The 15,835-nt window shown below is 44.5% G+C and overlaps 1 protein-coding gene across 1 annotated transcript in view; it reads right to left on the bottom strand.

The window, feature by feature from the left end:
• Window positions 1–15,835, bottom strand: part of ZNF407 (zinc finger protein 407) — a 308,384-nt gene that overhangs the window by 119,111 nt on the left and 173,438 nt on the right. The window contains exons 5-6 of the mRNA XM_086468980.1: window positions 14,215–14,298; window positions 4,860–4,980 (exon numbers count right to left, since the gene is read on the bottom strand). Coding sequence (XP_086325106.1) covers window positions 4,860–4,980; window positions 14,215–14,298 — 205 coding nt within the window. The remainder of the gene's footprint in view (window positions 1–4,859; window positions 4,981–14,214; window positions 14,299–15,835) is intronic.

The raw sequence follows: 15,835 nt of genomic DNA, 5'->3' as shown, positions 1-15,835 counted from the left end.
TACAGCCAAAGTACAAAGTACAGGGACATTACACCGGTCCCACGCTCACGGCCAGAGCTGCAGCAGTGCCTGTGTCCCAAAGCCACACCAGCCCTCCTCCTGAGCCCCGACCTCCCACCGGCTTGACGACGCCAGAGAAGCAGGGCTCTGCCTTTCGCCGCCGCAAAACGACGTCACCCAGATCCCTTTCGTACCGAGACATCCCCCTCACACACACCATAAACACAAATCATGACTTGCCCGAGAAGCTGTGACGGTTACATGGAAAGCCAGCACCAACGGGGGTTGAATTCAGAGCCTAACACACGACTGCCACGAGATTCCTAATCCTTCCCCTTCGACCCACGCGCCAAACCACGCTCTGTGGCGGCACCTTTCATTGACATCATCAGCCCCAACGGGAGTTCAGCGCTTCTGCCATCGGGTTAGACCCAGGTGCCTGAACACGTTGCAGGTTTGGGAAGTCAGCCCCCAGGCTACGCCACCCACCGCCTCAGAACTTCGCCGAAGCTCCCGGGCGTTGCTGGGCGTCGGGAGGTTGCCCGGCTCTTCGCCGCCCGCTGCCACGCGCCGCCAGCACTGCCGTCAGGAACGCCAGCACCGAGCAGCCTGACCAAGTTCAGCCAGGCAGCGCGTCTGTTTTAAATGACTACGAAATACAGAATAAGCATTGCGTATGTAACGGTGGTGTAGGGCCCTACGAGACCAAGTCTGTGTTATAAAATTAAGTTGCACGTTAATTAGGAGTGAATGAATATTTTTTGTGTGTGACCAAGCACACTGACCTAAGAATGGAGCGACATGCTGCGTGATTTGAAGAAGTAAACGCAAAGGAAAATTGTGCATGTTTTTATCTAAAGAGGGCAAACCTAAACTGAAAACGCACACGTGAAAAACTATAACCAAAATGTTTAACAAGCAAATGTTTATATTTATGTATATTATATTTCATTCCTTCATTCAAAAGGAAATTAGATTTTAAAATCTAGACCGAAAATACAATTTCAAATTATAATTTCTAGAAGTCACATACTGCTAGAGGAAAAGTTCATTTCTTTTTACCAATATACAAAAGATTTAGACCAAAAATAAGTATCAAGTGGTCACAGCACAAAAAGCAGAGATGGAAGGTAACATTTTTGCAAGAACATTTAAGTACAACCACAGGCATAGATTATAAAAGCTGCTTGGTAAAGTAAAATGAGCAAAATCTCCCATTTTCTTTTCTGGAATATGCACATTATTGAGAATCTATAATTTGTGAGCTAAAAACACCGGGTTAGTTTATTATTCACTTCAGAAACCCACATTCATTCATGTCCTTTCCTAGTTAAGAAAAGAATTTCTCATGCTGTGGGTTATATAGGGAATAAATTCCCTTTTCTAGTCCTTGCAGCCAAACCCAATCTTTTTCCCATAGTATCTTACAGCCTATTTCACTTCAGCTTTTGCCGCTCATCAAAAAACAAAGAGAGAGTTCTAGGTGCCTGTCCAGTCACACGTGATCCAGATTGTCATAGCAGTTCCTAAATTCGGATTAGTTTCTTTCAAGAGCCTTCCTTTCTGTACTTCTGGCCAGGCTTGGCTGGCCTTTCGCTCACCAGCCTGGCAAGAGGTTCTGCAGGATGACTGTCCACAATGTCCTCCCGAGGAGCTGAAGAGCTAGAAATCACGAATCTCCACAAACCCTCTGAGCACGGAGGAGCTGAACAGGAGTAATTAAAATACCGTGCACACAGACACTGCTTTACTTCAAGGGTCTCAAACGGCTGTATCAGATAGAGAGCTCACGTCACCCACCAGTGGAAGGAGACGTTATGGCGGTGCTCGCAGCATCCTACTCCGTACCCAAAACGAGGGCTATGCTCCTCGCTGGACCCCCAAGGGTCACTGAAGAGCCTGCAGGCGCCAAGCCACACCAAGCAGCGACCTCCGAAAGAGCCTGGATGACCTCAGAGCGCAGGGGCTGAGCTGCCAGCGCCGCGGTGAGAACTCAACCGCTAGACACGGGGGGTCAGTTGTATCACTAGGTCAGCGGATTTTAAAATCTTGATTTTTTTTTTTGTCTTTTCTGTAGGTGAGCGACGCTCACAAGAGCACATCCCGTCCGCTGAGCTGGTGCAAAGCTCTACTTACAGCGTCACTAATACCTTTCCATGGAAAGAGATAGCACTGGGCGAGCTGACAAGGAGGCAACACGTGATTCCCTCAAAAGTATATCTTAAAACCAAAAAAGAGAGAGTAAAAAATGAAAGAGGTGGATAGAGAGCGAAAAATACACTTGCCAACCAGGCTGGCTAATATTCCAGGACCGTGGAAATGGGCAGGCACGAGCAGGAGTGCTGGGCTAACAAAGAGAGCAGCCCTTTGACTGCCTCCTCTGCAGCTGCACGGAGCGCCTCGCCGCCGCCATGGGCTTGCAGCAGCACCGCAGCTCCGACTCCTGCATCCCTGCCAGATGTGTTTCAGCTGAGCTCAGAACAAATTTCCTGCAGAATCAAAGCTTCATCAGCTGGTATCTGTAGGGATCAGCCCCCAAAGATTAGGTCAAAATTGGCCTGCAAGGGATGGAAACTAACGCCCTGTTACCATGAAACAGTTATTTTTCAATAACGTAGAAGCAGGGGATGCTCAGAGATTTCTTGTTAATCCGGATACAATAAGTTATGCTTGCTCCTTCTCTAATAGCCTCCAATATAATAAAACACTAAAACCTTGGCATTTCTTGGAATTTCTATCCCACGTAGAAAACTGTCCATCCAAAGCAAAAATGATCTCCTGTCTTTCACTCAGCAGAGCATTGAAGTCATGCATTTTGTCATACTGAGTGAGGGAACCGCGTCCACCCACTGCGTGGGGGGCAGGCCCCCAAACTGCTGCCTGAGTCCCATCTACAGTGCTCCCAGCCTCCAGGGTCGTCAAGCCAGAAGCCTATGGGAGAGGTGGGGAGGGACTCTGGATCAGGGAGGGCAGTGATGGGGCGAGGGGTGACGGTTTCACACTGAAAGAGGGGAGATTGAGGTGAGATCTTGGGAAGAAATTCTTCCCTGTGAGGGCGGTGAGGCGCTGGCACAGGCTGCCCAGAGGAGCTGTGGCTGCCCCCTCCCTGGCAGGGCTCAAGGCCAGGCTGGATGGGGCTGGGAGCGACCTGCTCTGGTGGGAGGTGTCCCTGCCCAGGGCAGGGGGTGGGAACTGGGTGGTCTTTGAGGTCCCTTCCAGCCCAAACCATTCCGTGATTCTATGAAGCCCACCCTAACCCACCTCTCATTACCTAGCTCTGTAATCAGGCTATTCCTCCCAGTTTGGACGGTTCACTAAAGCAGACGACCGCAAGATTAAGCCTCCTCAAACGCGCAGCATCAACGATAACGCTCCTTGTACCTCCACTGCAGCACGTCACGTCACATCACGCCGCCGCTTACACGCTCTTGCTTCACTCGACACAGGCCTCTTGATGCAATCCCTTGCCAAACACAAGACCACCCCTCACTGAAGCTGACAGAAATGCTTCTGGTTTGTTTTGGGTTTGTTTTAAAAACAAAAAGGCAAAAAGCAAGGGGACCATTAAGGTAGCAGCACAGAAATGGATGCTGCCCCCCCCCCCCCCCCCATTTATCATATTCAGTTCTCTGCAGTTCTAGGCAGCAATTTCAGGAGGGCTCAGCACAAAAACACTTGCTCCACATGCACCAATAAATGCAACAAAAATCTTTGTACAGGAGCAGCATGATGGCTGCAGCAGCTCTCTGTACAGGAGCCTTCTATAAAGTAGCTCACAAATAGCGATAAACCAAGGACCATGAGAGCAGCTAGGCTTTGTTATATAATCTTGTTTTAGGAAAATACATTAAAACTTATACTAAAAGAACATTACAGTTGTGTGCTCAGCATTAAAAGAAAATAAAAATTGCTACAGTGGTATAATCAAATGTTTAATTTCCTCCTCTCGCGTGCATGCATCGCAGCACACGCATCTAATTACGTAACGGCACGCCATTTATCAAACCTAATGCTGATTTTTTAAAAACTTTTCGAACACCAACTCTTGCAAATGGCTTACGAATAACTCCTATGGATTTCTTTAGGGTACACACAGCCTAGCCACCTCACTGCAAGGTATAAGAAGTATTCAAGATTGTAGAATATGTTTAAGAAGAGTAAAGAATCACTTAGGAAGCAACAGAAGATCATTCAAGAAGTAGTCTATAACGAACAAAAGACATGTGGGATGAGCACCAGAAGTATTCTTAACTGTCCATCCTTGTGATTTTTGATATTTTAACCTACTGCCCTAACGGGATGGGGTTGAGCAGTCCCATGCAACCAACCCTGCGGCCAACCCTCACCCAAACACCCCGGCTGGCAAGGAGAAGGAAAACTGGAGCAGAAAAACAAGGCTCTGCAGCGCCGCAAGTAGCTCCAGTTGCTTCCCGTTCTAACCAGTGTCTGGTGAGTGTTTAGGCTGCTAAGCCTTTTAGGGGCCTTCTCCTTTCTTGGCGAAATGGCTGCAACTCAACCGAGAAACATTTCAAAACCGCGACCGACTGGAAAAGGCGAAGCAGGGAAGCGGCTTCACCGCGGAGAATTCCAACAGACACCAGAGCAGCTGTGAAACAAACACTCCACATTAGCACGGCTGTGTTGCCACTAAAGAGGTTTCCCATCATTTGTTTTTCTTTATAAAGTAATACCGAAATACCGAAAGACCAAGTTTTTAAATTTAGCTCCTAATTTAATACGCAATTACTGCTGCCCTGATGGTGTTTTAATGGCAATATATTTTTATTGGTGACTTCAAATGAACCTCATCTGATCACCTTAACCCTTCTCTCATCATGCTTTAGTTAATGACTCATTACCTGTAGTCACACCAGGGACATCTGTAAGGCTTTTCTCCAGTATGGACACGCTTATGTCGTGTCAGATGCGACTGCGTTGTGGAAGCGAAGTTACACTCATCACATTTGAACGGTTTCTCTCCTAGAAGGTGACAAGAGAAGATATGCTTTATCAGTTTTCATCAAGAGAAAAGGAAGACAAGTCTAAATTTCTGGCATATCCCTTGAGACAGGTTTTAGTCCATGTACATACAACAACCGCAAACACAAAATACACTTCTAAATACGACGTATTAATGGCAAAATACTCTTCTCACTATGGCACACACACATAGGTAGCGAGCTGACTTCCCATGGGGTGTTATACAGCAGCAAAAAGGAGGAGAAAAACTACACTGAAACAGGGTAACCACGTTACTGGGCTTTATTTCACGGAAATACCATCAGCGGGTGACAGGCCTTCCTCTCACCCTACCCCTTCTGTTGAAACCGGGCCCACGGACAGCCCTGAAAGCAACGCTGTTGGAGACAGAAGGTCAGAAATCAGTCTGAAGCTTGTATTCAGTGCTTGCTCAGGAAGGAACATCTCCAGGAGCAAAGTGTCTTTGGTTTTTTGTCGCTGGTCCTTGATTCTAAATAATTATATAATTAAATAATACACATACCCAGGACTGAAAACATGAACTAGAACTCAGTGCTCCATCACCCTCATCTTGCCTGCTATCCCTCTGCCCCTGGGCATCTTTTCTGAATGGTGGGCCCATTTCAGCAGAACACCTTGAAAGGTTAATAAAAAAAAAAACAACCCCAAAACAACCAAAAAAACCAACCACCAAACCTGGACTAGGACAACAATATTTTCAGAAGACTAAAATTCAATCTCTGCTGAATGTACAACAGCACTGAAGAGTGTACACTTCCTTCCAGTAGCGGGGTCCACCCCTTAGAAGACACAAAGCCAAAATCTCATGACAGACAGACATACTGTGACGCCTAGCTAAGACACCTGCATCTCCTTTTCCAACTGGCTGCTCCAGAATTATTCTGTGTGGCTTCCAGGGACATGTAATTACCATTTTGGGTGGAACCTGGGTGGTTTTTGTATGCAGAAGACGAACGGCACCTCCTAACTTTGAGGTGATCTCAGCTGCACTGTGCAAGCCTTCAGAAGTCTTTGTCCTAAAGGCTACGTAAGGAATCAACATCCCTAATTTAATTAGTCAGAATAAAACTACTAGGATGGACCTTGTAGACTGTTCAGAGGTCTGGAATAGGCAAGTTTCAACATTGAACCCTAAGCCTCTGAGCAGGTACAACTTGCAGTTTTTCAGACTGACGGAAGACACACCACCAGCAGCAGACACACCACCAGCAGCAGACACACCACCAGCAGAAGGCCAGTCCCAAGCAGCAACACCTCCAAGTCAGATTTTTTTCAAGCCTGCTTAAAGCATGAGACACTCAAGACTTCCAAAGAGACTTCACCATAATTCAGAGAAGAGAGAGAAATCTGCATTTTTTCACTCTTGAAGACCGTTGGGTTATTTTTTCCTTCCAAGGGAAAAAGAAATGCAAGGTCCTCAGGCTTGAAAAGCCTGTAACGCTGTGTGGAACGACAACAGAGCAGTTTCTGAAAGCTCCATAAAGAGTTGGAATAATTGCTTTTAGCAGCTGCTGGAGAGAATACCAGCTACTATTTTTCATTTATTGTTTCATGGGACAAGGAAAGGTGAAGGGGCAAGACACAATGCGGAAGCTTCTACGCTGGACAAATTGAGACTGCTAGAAAGTATGTCTTTCCTGCCCCAAATGGGGTTTTCTTGTCAGACACTGACTCTCTGCTCTGGAGAAGCTGATTCTCCCAGCAGCTTGAATGGTCCTGGCTGCTGCTTCAATTAAACTCTCTGGGAGGCCATAGACTCCCTAGCAACGTAACCTGTTCTTGAACTGAAGATTTCCTGCGCCTGATTTATTTTATCTTGCGGTATTAAAGGAGAGAGCAACATTTTCAAGCCTAAGTGGTAAAGCCACAGGTATTTCAGATAACACACACACTTATTTTCACTGCTTTCATTAAAATGCAATAGAACATCATCAACTTGCCCCTTTGTAAAAAAAAAGAAAAAAAAAAAAAAAGCAAAGCAGATCTGAACCAAAAGGAGATTTTCATTTTGCCATTCAGGGAAGGATGCACCAGGTGAAGGTCTGCTGCTGTGCTGGGGCAGGGCCAGAGGGGCTGACAGCCGCGCAAGGGCCCGCGGAAGCCAGGAGGGCTTGCAACCTCCATCGTGACCAAAAGAAAAATGATCATCCACCCTCGCTGCTCCAGGAAGTTTCTCCTTAGGAAATCCTTGTGGCTAACTGCTCCTGTCAAGTGGGCTCCGTGTAAATCTCACCTGACAGAAAATACATCACGGCAGCACCGCGCAGCAAACGCCAGCTAAACTGGGAGGAAAAAAGAGACAGCCCAGCATGGCCTGTAATTCTTTGCAGCTGCACGCGGGAAAAAGTCTTGATTTTTATGGAAAGTTAACCACGTTGATAAGTACAGGTGGAAAAACCTAAAAGACGACGATATTTCTTTGGGTTGGGGGGTGTTGAAGAGTATATTAGCTGTAGCAGAAGCACTTTTATTTAATTATTTATTTGTTTATGTTTTCCACAGACCACGTCAGTTAAGTGGTCTTTTTTTTGTCTTCCTTGCCTTTGGGTCAGAATGCTCTTTCTCAGCTTTTGTGTCCCAATTTTCCTTACCCCCTCCCTGTCCCCAGACGTTTCAGGCAATAAACTTCAGGTTATTCTTATATAGGCTGCCATTACATATTCCAGGAGGATTCTCCCTCACTCCCAGTCAAGGTTCTAATTCGTACAAAATTAAAATAACACAAATCCAAACAGCGATATTGACATTATTTTTTAAACAACACTATGTAATAACTATAAAATAGCGTATCCAAAAATGCGTAAGGACAGAGTTTATGTACTTAAAGATTAATAAAAGTAAAAAAAAAAAACCCTCAAACCAACCCCCCCCCACCTTACCATTACAGAAGACTTGTCCATGCCTCACCATCTCTAACTTCCTCTATAACAAATCCCACGAAAAAGAAGAAAGGTGCCCCAAAACCCCTCGATGGGCAACAAGCTCTGCGGGCAGAAAAAGGAAGGACCTTCCAAGATCAAGGACCCACTACCCTTTGGGGGGTTTTATTTTGTTTTTCACACAAGCACTTTCCAAAAAGCTCCGCTTCCTAACGACAGGATCGCAAAAGAAGAAACGGTTTTGCTTTTTTTGGACAACACGTTGTAAGCGACTCCCGAAGCGCGTCGGTTGTTCAAGTCACCTGACACGGAACATTTTAGTTCCGACAACCAAAGTTTGGGAAAGCAACTGATAAAAGGGTCGGAGCAGGGGGAGCACCAGTCTGCAGTTATCAAGCCTGCTGCTAACCAGTTAGCCTACCCATTCTGCTCTCCTTAAACCGTCACGACTAAGGCTTTCTTTTTCTCTTGCCTCTCCAAATTCTGCACTGACTCTTCCAGCATCTATCTTAGCTTATTTTTTTTTCCCCCACAACTTACAGCTTTCTTTTTCTTTTCTTCTTTTTTTTTTTTTTTTTTTTTCCCCTCTGATTTTACCTCTTTTGAGTTCTCTGTCTTTGATGATGAGCTTTTTAGGACACAGAGCATACCTTACTGCAATCACAAATGTCTCTGTGCAGTTATGTACTTAACGTGTACTTCTTAAAGGAAGAAGGAAATAACACAATAACAAAACCTATAAATCTTGGTGACAGATGTCGATTTGCGGACGGCGAAGTGAAATCCTTATTTATAAGCATGACTGTCCAGACAATTTCTACCTATAGATTATTATATACAGCATTTACATGAACGCGCTACTCAGGATCCAGCTTTCACTGCATGAATGAAGGGGAAAAAAAAAATAAAAATCAAACTTGCAAGTCTTGAGCAACTAATCAGAATCTTAGTAAGATGGAATAAATCTCACCCTAGTTGTCTCCACAGGAAACTGTTGCTTTTAGTCCTATTTGTCTTTCACATGATGTGCTGAGCAGCACAGAAAGAATTTCATCTGACCTAAGGAATGAGCAGACCACAAAACGCAGCCATCTGCTTACGTATTACAGGATTTTTTTTCTTCTTATTTCCAACTATTTCTAGTGTTTGTTAAGGTTGTTCCCTAGAGAGGCACTTACAAGCTTGCTAACGAAGCCTGAAGTATATTAAAGTAAATTCTGTTTGCTTTTAGTCTGGTCTATGCATGTAAGACATATAAAAATAAGCACATCCTCAATCCCTTGCTTTCTTATGAGAAACCCTGTAGATGCCATAGGGTCGGTCTTCCATAGAAAAATATAATGGGCATTTGCACGCTCAGAAATGGGAGGAAAACCGGTTTTTTAGGATACCCAGGTTTCTGGTGTCATTTCTGGCCAAAGGAACTTGCTACAATGAAGTTCCACACTCTGCTGCAAACGTTGGCATAAATGGAAAAGGAAAACCAACACAGATCCCTCTTCAAATTTCACCTCTCCTCTTGCTGAAAAGAGCACTAAGTCTTCTTACTGCGCTGCCTTTTCTGTGGTGTTCAGCGTTATAATTTTTTTAAGCTGTGGTGGGGAGTTGAAGGGAAGAGGCTACATTATACATTAAATTCAACGCCAAGCAATGTAACTACACATTAAAGTCAAAGAGCAGTTCACATGAGAAATAGAAACACAAAGTGAGTCACTCATCTGGATAAAAACACATATATTATTAAATTTTCTTTCTTTATTGCATTGACCTATAAATGTCTGGAGAAGCACCAGACTGAAATGAGTGAGCAGGAGCAATCACACAAACAGCGATCTGCACGATACAAGCTACCATCTTCAAAAATTCATGAAGAAATCCGAACAAAGACACGATCTTAAGCAGCTCCATGGGTGCAGGGTGACGGTCCAGAGAACTGCCGGGCACAGGCGCTGCACGTGCCCTCTAACGCTCCGCTACCGCAACGGACTGCCACGATCCCCGGGGAGGCGCCACCACAACCAGCACGCGAGAAGCTAACGTAGACGGCCATCGTGCGGAAGACGAGGAGGGGCTTTGGCAATTTGCGGGAGCTACTAACCAACCTCAGAGACGGGATTTCACACAGAGAACACAGCCTGTGCCTCATCAGCACTGTTGGGCTGAGCCGGCTACTACCGCACGAAATGGAGGTTTATTGGGAAACACGTACAAGGAGGGAAAACTGGAGTGACAGCGAAAGGCAGACAAAGGAGGAGAGCAGAACAATAACAAGAACATAATTCTTGACTTTAAAATGTCTTTTTCTTTAAGTGTTTTCACGTTTTCAAGCCAGAAATAATTACTCATGCTTGTTTTTTCATCTCTTATGCAATTTCCTAGTTGATAATGATTAGGGCAAAATATTTAAATTCTGTGATATTGCTTCTTTCGTGCGTGCGTGTTTTTGGCGGCTGATTCGGAGGTCATTTACTCTCTTTGAATTATAAAATTCAGATAATCACTTAAATTCTTTGTGGAATTCGTCTAATTCTAAATTCACCCAACACTAACCGTTTACAGTATTATTTATCTTCCTACCTTCAGGCAGATTTTCTTACCGGGACAAAACATGAACCAAAAAACCTGTTTCACAATGACTCAGAAGATGAAAGTTTTTCCTCCCAGCCACCACAACTACGGCATACGCGTTTCGGCAGCACCGCGGGCTGTCCCTTACTCACCACAGAGCACCGGCTGACACTGCAAGTCCTCTATGTTTTCTAAGACAGTTTCTGCTCGCAGCCTAGGCAGCCACAAGTGTCTGCTGCAAAGCATGCCACAGAGATGTAGGTATTCTTTACAGTGTGAGAAAACTCTGGTCAGACTCTGGACCACTCTCGAAGCTGCCACTGCTTCAATCCACAAATAGATCGGGCCACTGACGTTGACACGGCCAGTGAAAGACTTGCAGAATTCCACAGACCGCTTCTTGCAGAATAGGACTGGAAGAAGATGCATTCAGGTCACAAAAGAACGCTAGATCGTTTTACCAGGACAAAAATCAGCCGAAGATTTAGCTTATTCTGTGCTCAAAGTGTGTGCTCCTCACAGGGCCAGGTCAGTCAATAAGGACATAGTGTATTCAACACAGAATAAAAACATCAACTGGCAAAACACCCTGGATCTCTTGATAGGTCAAATTATTTTCTTCTATTTCTCAGTTCTACTTTACAGTTGAAAAAGCCTTCATCAAGGAAATCTGTGTGGAGATGCATCATGTTTGCAGACAAATTTAGTACAAACATCTTTCCAATCTTAAAACTAATGACTTTTTCTTTCAGTTTAACGTTACTGTACTACTTTTCATTTAAAAATGGAAAACATATCTTCCAGGGATAACAAGCTATTCGCCAAACTAGCCCCTACAGTTTGCTCCACGAGTGACCGAGGGCCAGACTCTGCCAGCCTTCTTCACACCCGGTTCTACTTTATGCTCCTGCAATATTTCTGTAATATTTCCAAAGAAAACGCATCTTTCACTAGGAAAAGGTATTTCTCCAGGCACACGAAAATAATCGCACCTGAAAAGAGAGGAACAGAGTAGGAAACACCAGAATCAAGAGCACCACAAGCCTAAGCGGCTGGTCCTACAGCCAGTCCTCTCTCGCGTCAAACATCTATCAGGAGCTGAACATTTCTCTGGGGTGTCAGGACACCGCAGGCCTTGAGGCTGGGACGAGAGGAGGCTTGTTAAGCCGGTTAAGACTCCTCAACTACATGTGAGGATTTGCTCATTTGCCCTTGAATCGAGGGTCCCTGACAGGTGATAGAAGTAAATCTTGGATTGGAAGATGTTCTGTGTCAGCCCCCTAGACAGCTTGTATTACAGCGGGGAATTATTTAAGCCATTTAGACTATTTTTGATACCTATCCCTTTCAAACCTGATTGTAATTTGCTTTGGCATTCTGCTCTGGGGAAATTGTGCCAACCGGGGACACAGAGGGAAAAAACAGAGGTACAAAGAGGAGCGCACGCAGCAAGGACTGAGGTGAAGTTGTGCGTCGGATGAAAATCCAAGGGAACCCACGTAAGTGCAGCAATGCAGGCAAAGGTGGATTGTGTCATTCTCCTTGAAACAAATAGAAGCTACGGATAATTTTTCTGCTAAAGAATCATCTCTGATTGTTTGTGCCACAGAGGGAGATAAATGCCAAAAAGATAGATCCCTCTGCCTCTGAGATACTGTCCTGTATAGTATAAAGTTAATAGCAAAGTAATAACGAGGCTCCAGTCCTGACATAAAATATAAAGTTATGCCTGCTAGATGCAAGCTTCATGATCTATAACCTGTGAATCCCTGCGATCATAGCACAAAAGTCTCTACCATACTGGCAAAAGAAGGGCAAAAACGCCATCGAAAACCTCGGCGGCTTTTCGCCAGGCACGTACCAGATTTTCAGCCTGATTTTGCACATAAACCAGGAAATACAGTATTTTTTTCTATCACCTTGTGGACTAACGATATGAAAAAAATAAATATATAACCGATGGTAAGGGCTTACATTTCTGAGAAACCAGATCTGCACTCACATGACAGGTGAGGACAAGGGTAACGGCAAGAATACGCATTTCTTCCACTTCTCCATTCTGAAATGGTTGTTTACCATTGGTGTGGCTGCACTGACCATGAGTCCTAGGTACATGCACGGTCCCCGTGTGCCACGGGGCAGGCCAATAAAACCCAAAAGGTAGCTCCCACCCTATTGATAACAATGATTTTTTCTTCTCCTAAAGAAAAAAAAAAAAAAAAAAGAAGAATCCTTTTAATTCTTTATTTACTCCCATTTGGTAAACTTCAGCCAACACGTGAAAATTCTTCAAAGCTCCAGGAAAACGGAAACTGTTAGTTACAGCTGAAGCATACAACTGCCATTCCAGTAGCTGCAATTGCTCCTGTTATCATTCAGCGAGCGTAATACTGAGAGAACTTACTACATTTCCTGAACGCCTTTTCTCAGACACTTTAAAAATACAAACTTCCTGCAGGGAACAGGAATGACTGTGGCAGTACTCTCACACAAATGGTGTTCCTTGCGATCAGATGAGAAATTCTAGAAGTACGATTACTCGTCGGAATTGCAAGCAAAATTTGGCCCTGCATGGTTTGGTTTTTTTTGAGGGCTTACTCGTTTCAAGACGCTGAAAGCCCCACCTCTTTGAAAGCACCAGACTCTCCTCCGAATCTGGTTGCTTTAATAAACTGCAAACAGGGTGGAAAGAATGGCTGTGGGCTCCCAAGAGAGGAGCTGCTCTCCAGGAAATGATGCACTCGGGTGGTGTCTGTCCTGAATCCAGCTTGCTTTACTCGGGGACGTAAAATCTCCCGCAAATTCTTTGCAAAAATCCATGGAAAAATCATGATGTAACAACTACAGCTTCTCATCTGTTAGCTGTTTCTTTCCACTGTACATTCGACAATGGTCGCTTAACTCTCACAGCAATTCCTGATGATATCACATTATCCTCACGATAGTCAGTAAAACAAAACCCACAGTGGCTTAAGCAGCAACGCTTCAGCGTCTCTTTGAACAAAATCTATTCAAATAATCAAACGCTTACAAGGAACTACTAAAAAGCACAGTCGAGGTAAAATGTATTAATAAATGTTTAATACTTACACTTTTTCTGGTCTTCTGAAACTAAGAACCAATTTAATTTTATCTGATATTAAATTTTTATAACCAGGTGGTAGGCAAGCTTTACTAATTCGGGGAGAAAACTCCTGCTTTACATGCCAACCATGTGGTAACTCTTAAAGTTGCACCTATTAATTACAAACTATCTTAAAATTACAAAAGGGCAACTGAAACAACACCAGCTTTCAACTACGTCTCCATCCAAAATAATGGATTAATCTATATGTAGTCTCTAATTTCCACCCAGGGACATTCTAGCAGACTCTTGCAAAATCTTCACAGTAGGTAATCTATTTAGGCCTTGGGAAAAAAAAAAAAATCAGTAGACTTAGCATTCATTTAAAGAAGAAAGCCAGTCTTTACAATTCTACTTCCTTGAGGAAAAAGAAAAAAAAAAACCAAACCAAACACCACCAACCCCAAAATACCCCCCGCTCGCCCCCAAGCAGTTATTCAACCCCCCAGCTAACAGCTTTGCCGCAGACCTCGGGCACGCCGACTTTACAACGCCGAGGGGAAAAAAAAAAAAAGCAAAGTCAACCCCGAGCCGACGGATTATTTGTGCTGCAACGTGCCGTCGGACCCGCGCTCCTCCCCAGCGTGGAGGGACTCCCTCGCTGGAGAAAACGCAGCCAAGGGTAGAGCCAGCTGGACTGACCTGTGTGCTGCCGCCGATGCTTGGTGAGGGCATGACGCGTCCCGCCGGCAAAGCCACAAAGGTCACAGAGGAACGACTTCTCGCCTGTTGCAACAATAAACAGATGAGGGACTGCGGAGGTCACAGATCATTAAAACATATCTATCAAGGCTTTCAGGGTTACTAATTCCTCCAATCAAATGTTTCCATGTAAATATGTCAAATGGGAATGAAATTACCACTGCGGTTTATTGACTGTGATAAAATCTGAAAAGCACCACTGAACATAATTACATACTTGTCAGACCCATAAAAATTAGCTTTATTATCAATGGAATGGTTTTGTACAACTTCATTTCTGTTAGATGTCTTCCAGATGGGGCTGCTTTATGCACTTGAACAGTTTTTATGCATATCCTGATTTTTTACAATTCCCATACATCTGGCCTTTCTGTGCTGAGTAAAGATTGCCTGGAAAAAAAAGTTAATATACTGTATATTTGATCCTGCTTAAATAAAACATATTGAATTTACTAACAAATTAGGGGTGCTGAGAAATTTTCAACAGACTCGATCACAGTCATCTTTAGTTACCTTCTATTTATTAATAAGTATTAAATTATTTTCTTGAACACACAGAAAAGCCCAGGCAACAATAAAAGCCACATTGTTCGGCACCAGTGGCAATTCAGCACTGTTTATGTTTCTAAAGTTTTCATGACATAGAGAAAACAGGTCTGGGGATTGGTACTGAAATTGCAGCAGTACTCGTATTGTTCGTCTTCAAATGATAATTCTTCATTCCAAACCTCTGGACCAATTTGAGAGGTTTTGGCAAGCTTAATACTCATTAAAAGTGCGTAACTGCTCTTTTTTTCTTAATGTCTTTTTTTTTTTTTTTTTTTAATAGACGCTCGGGTTTTGTCCTGTTGTCTATAAACACAGTCTATCATCTCCCAGCAATATTTTTTACTCAGTGCGCACTAACGCGCGCAGCAACCTCAGCCCATGAAGGCCACACGGAAGGTCATCGTGAATTAACAACGCTAACCTCAGATACAGACTCCAGAACCTCAAAAAAGTCTGAAATTAAAAAAAAAAATAAATAAAAAAAAGAATCGCATTAGTCATTTGGAGCCAAATCGTCTCCTTTGGCAGTAACGTAGCGCAGAGGGGGCTGGTGGGGCAACGATGCTGAATTCGTTGAAACCAACAGTCTCCTTCAAATCCTTCCCCCTGGGGAAGGAAACTCAGTTTCTACAAAAAACCCAAGGGTTATGAGGGCGGGTGTCACGCTGCCAAGTCCCCCTTGGGAAGGCAGAGGGATGGAAACCCCCACGTTGGTTATTCCCACAGAACCAGGCACACGAATACACGGATTTTCCGGAAAAGCACGGTGCCTCGTTAACTTCGGGTGCCATTACAACGAGCAAGAGGCCATCTCGTGAGTGGGAGCTCGCCGGAGACCAGCTGCCCACCACCGCCTCGAGGGGGGCTCCGGGGGAACCCCAGGTCCCCAGCCCAGTCGCTGCAGTGCAGGAGTCCCTGGGCCCCGTGCTACGAGGAGGAGAGCAATCCCTTCCAAGTTTTCCAGGTGAGCCCTGCCTCCAAAACGGGGCCACAAAACCACCGATGGACACCC

Source organism: Leptosomus discolor, chromosome 8, assembly GCF_034619465.1.
Source record: "Leptosomus discolor isolate bLepDis1 chromosome 8, bLepDis1.hap2, whole genome shotgun sequence".
In the NCBI taxonomy this organism is placed as follows: Eukaryota; Metazoa; Chordata; class Aves; order Leptosomiformes; family Leptosomidae; genus Leptosomus; species Leptosomus discolor.
This window is presented reverse-complemented; position numbering and strand designations above follow the sequence as displayed.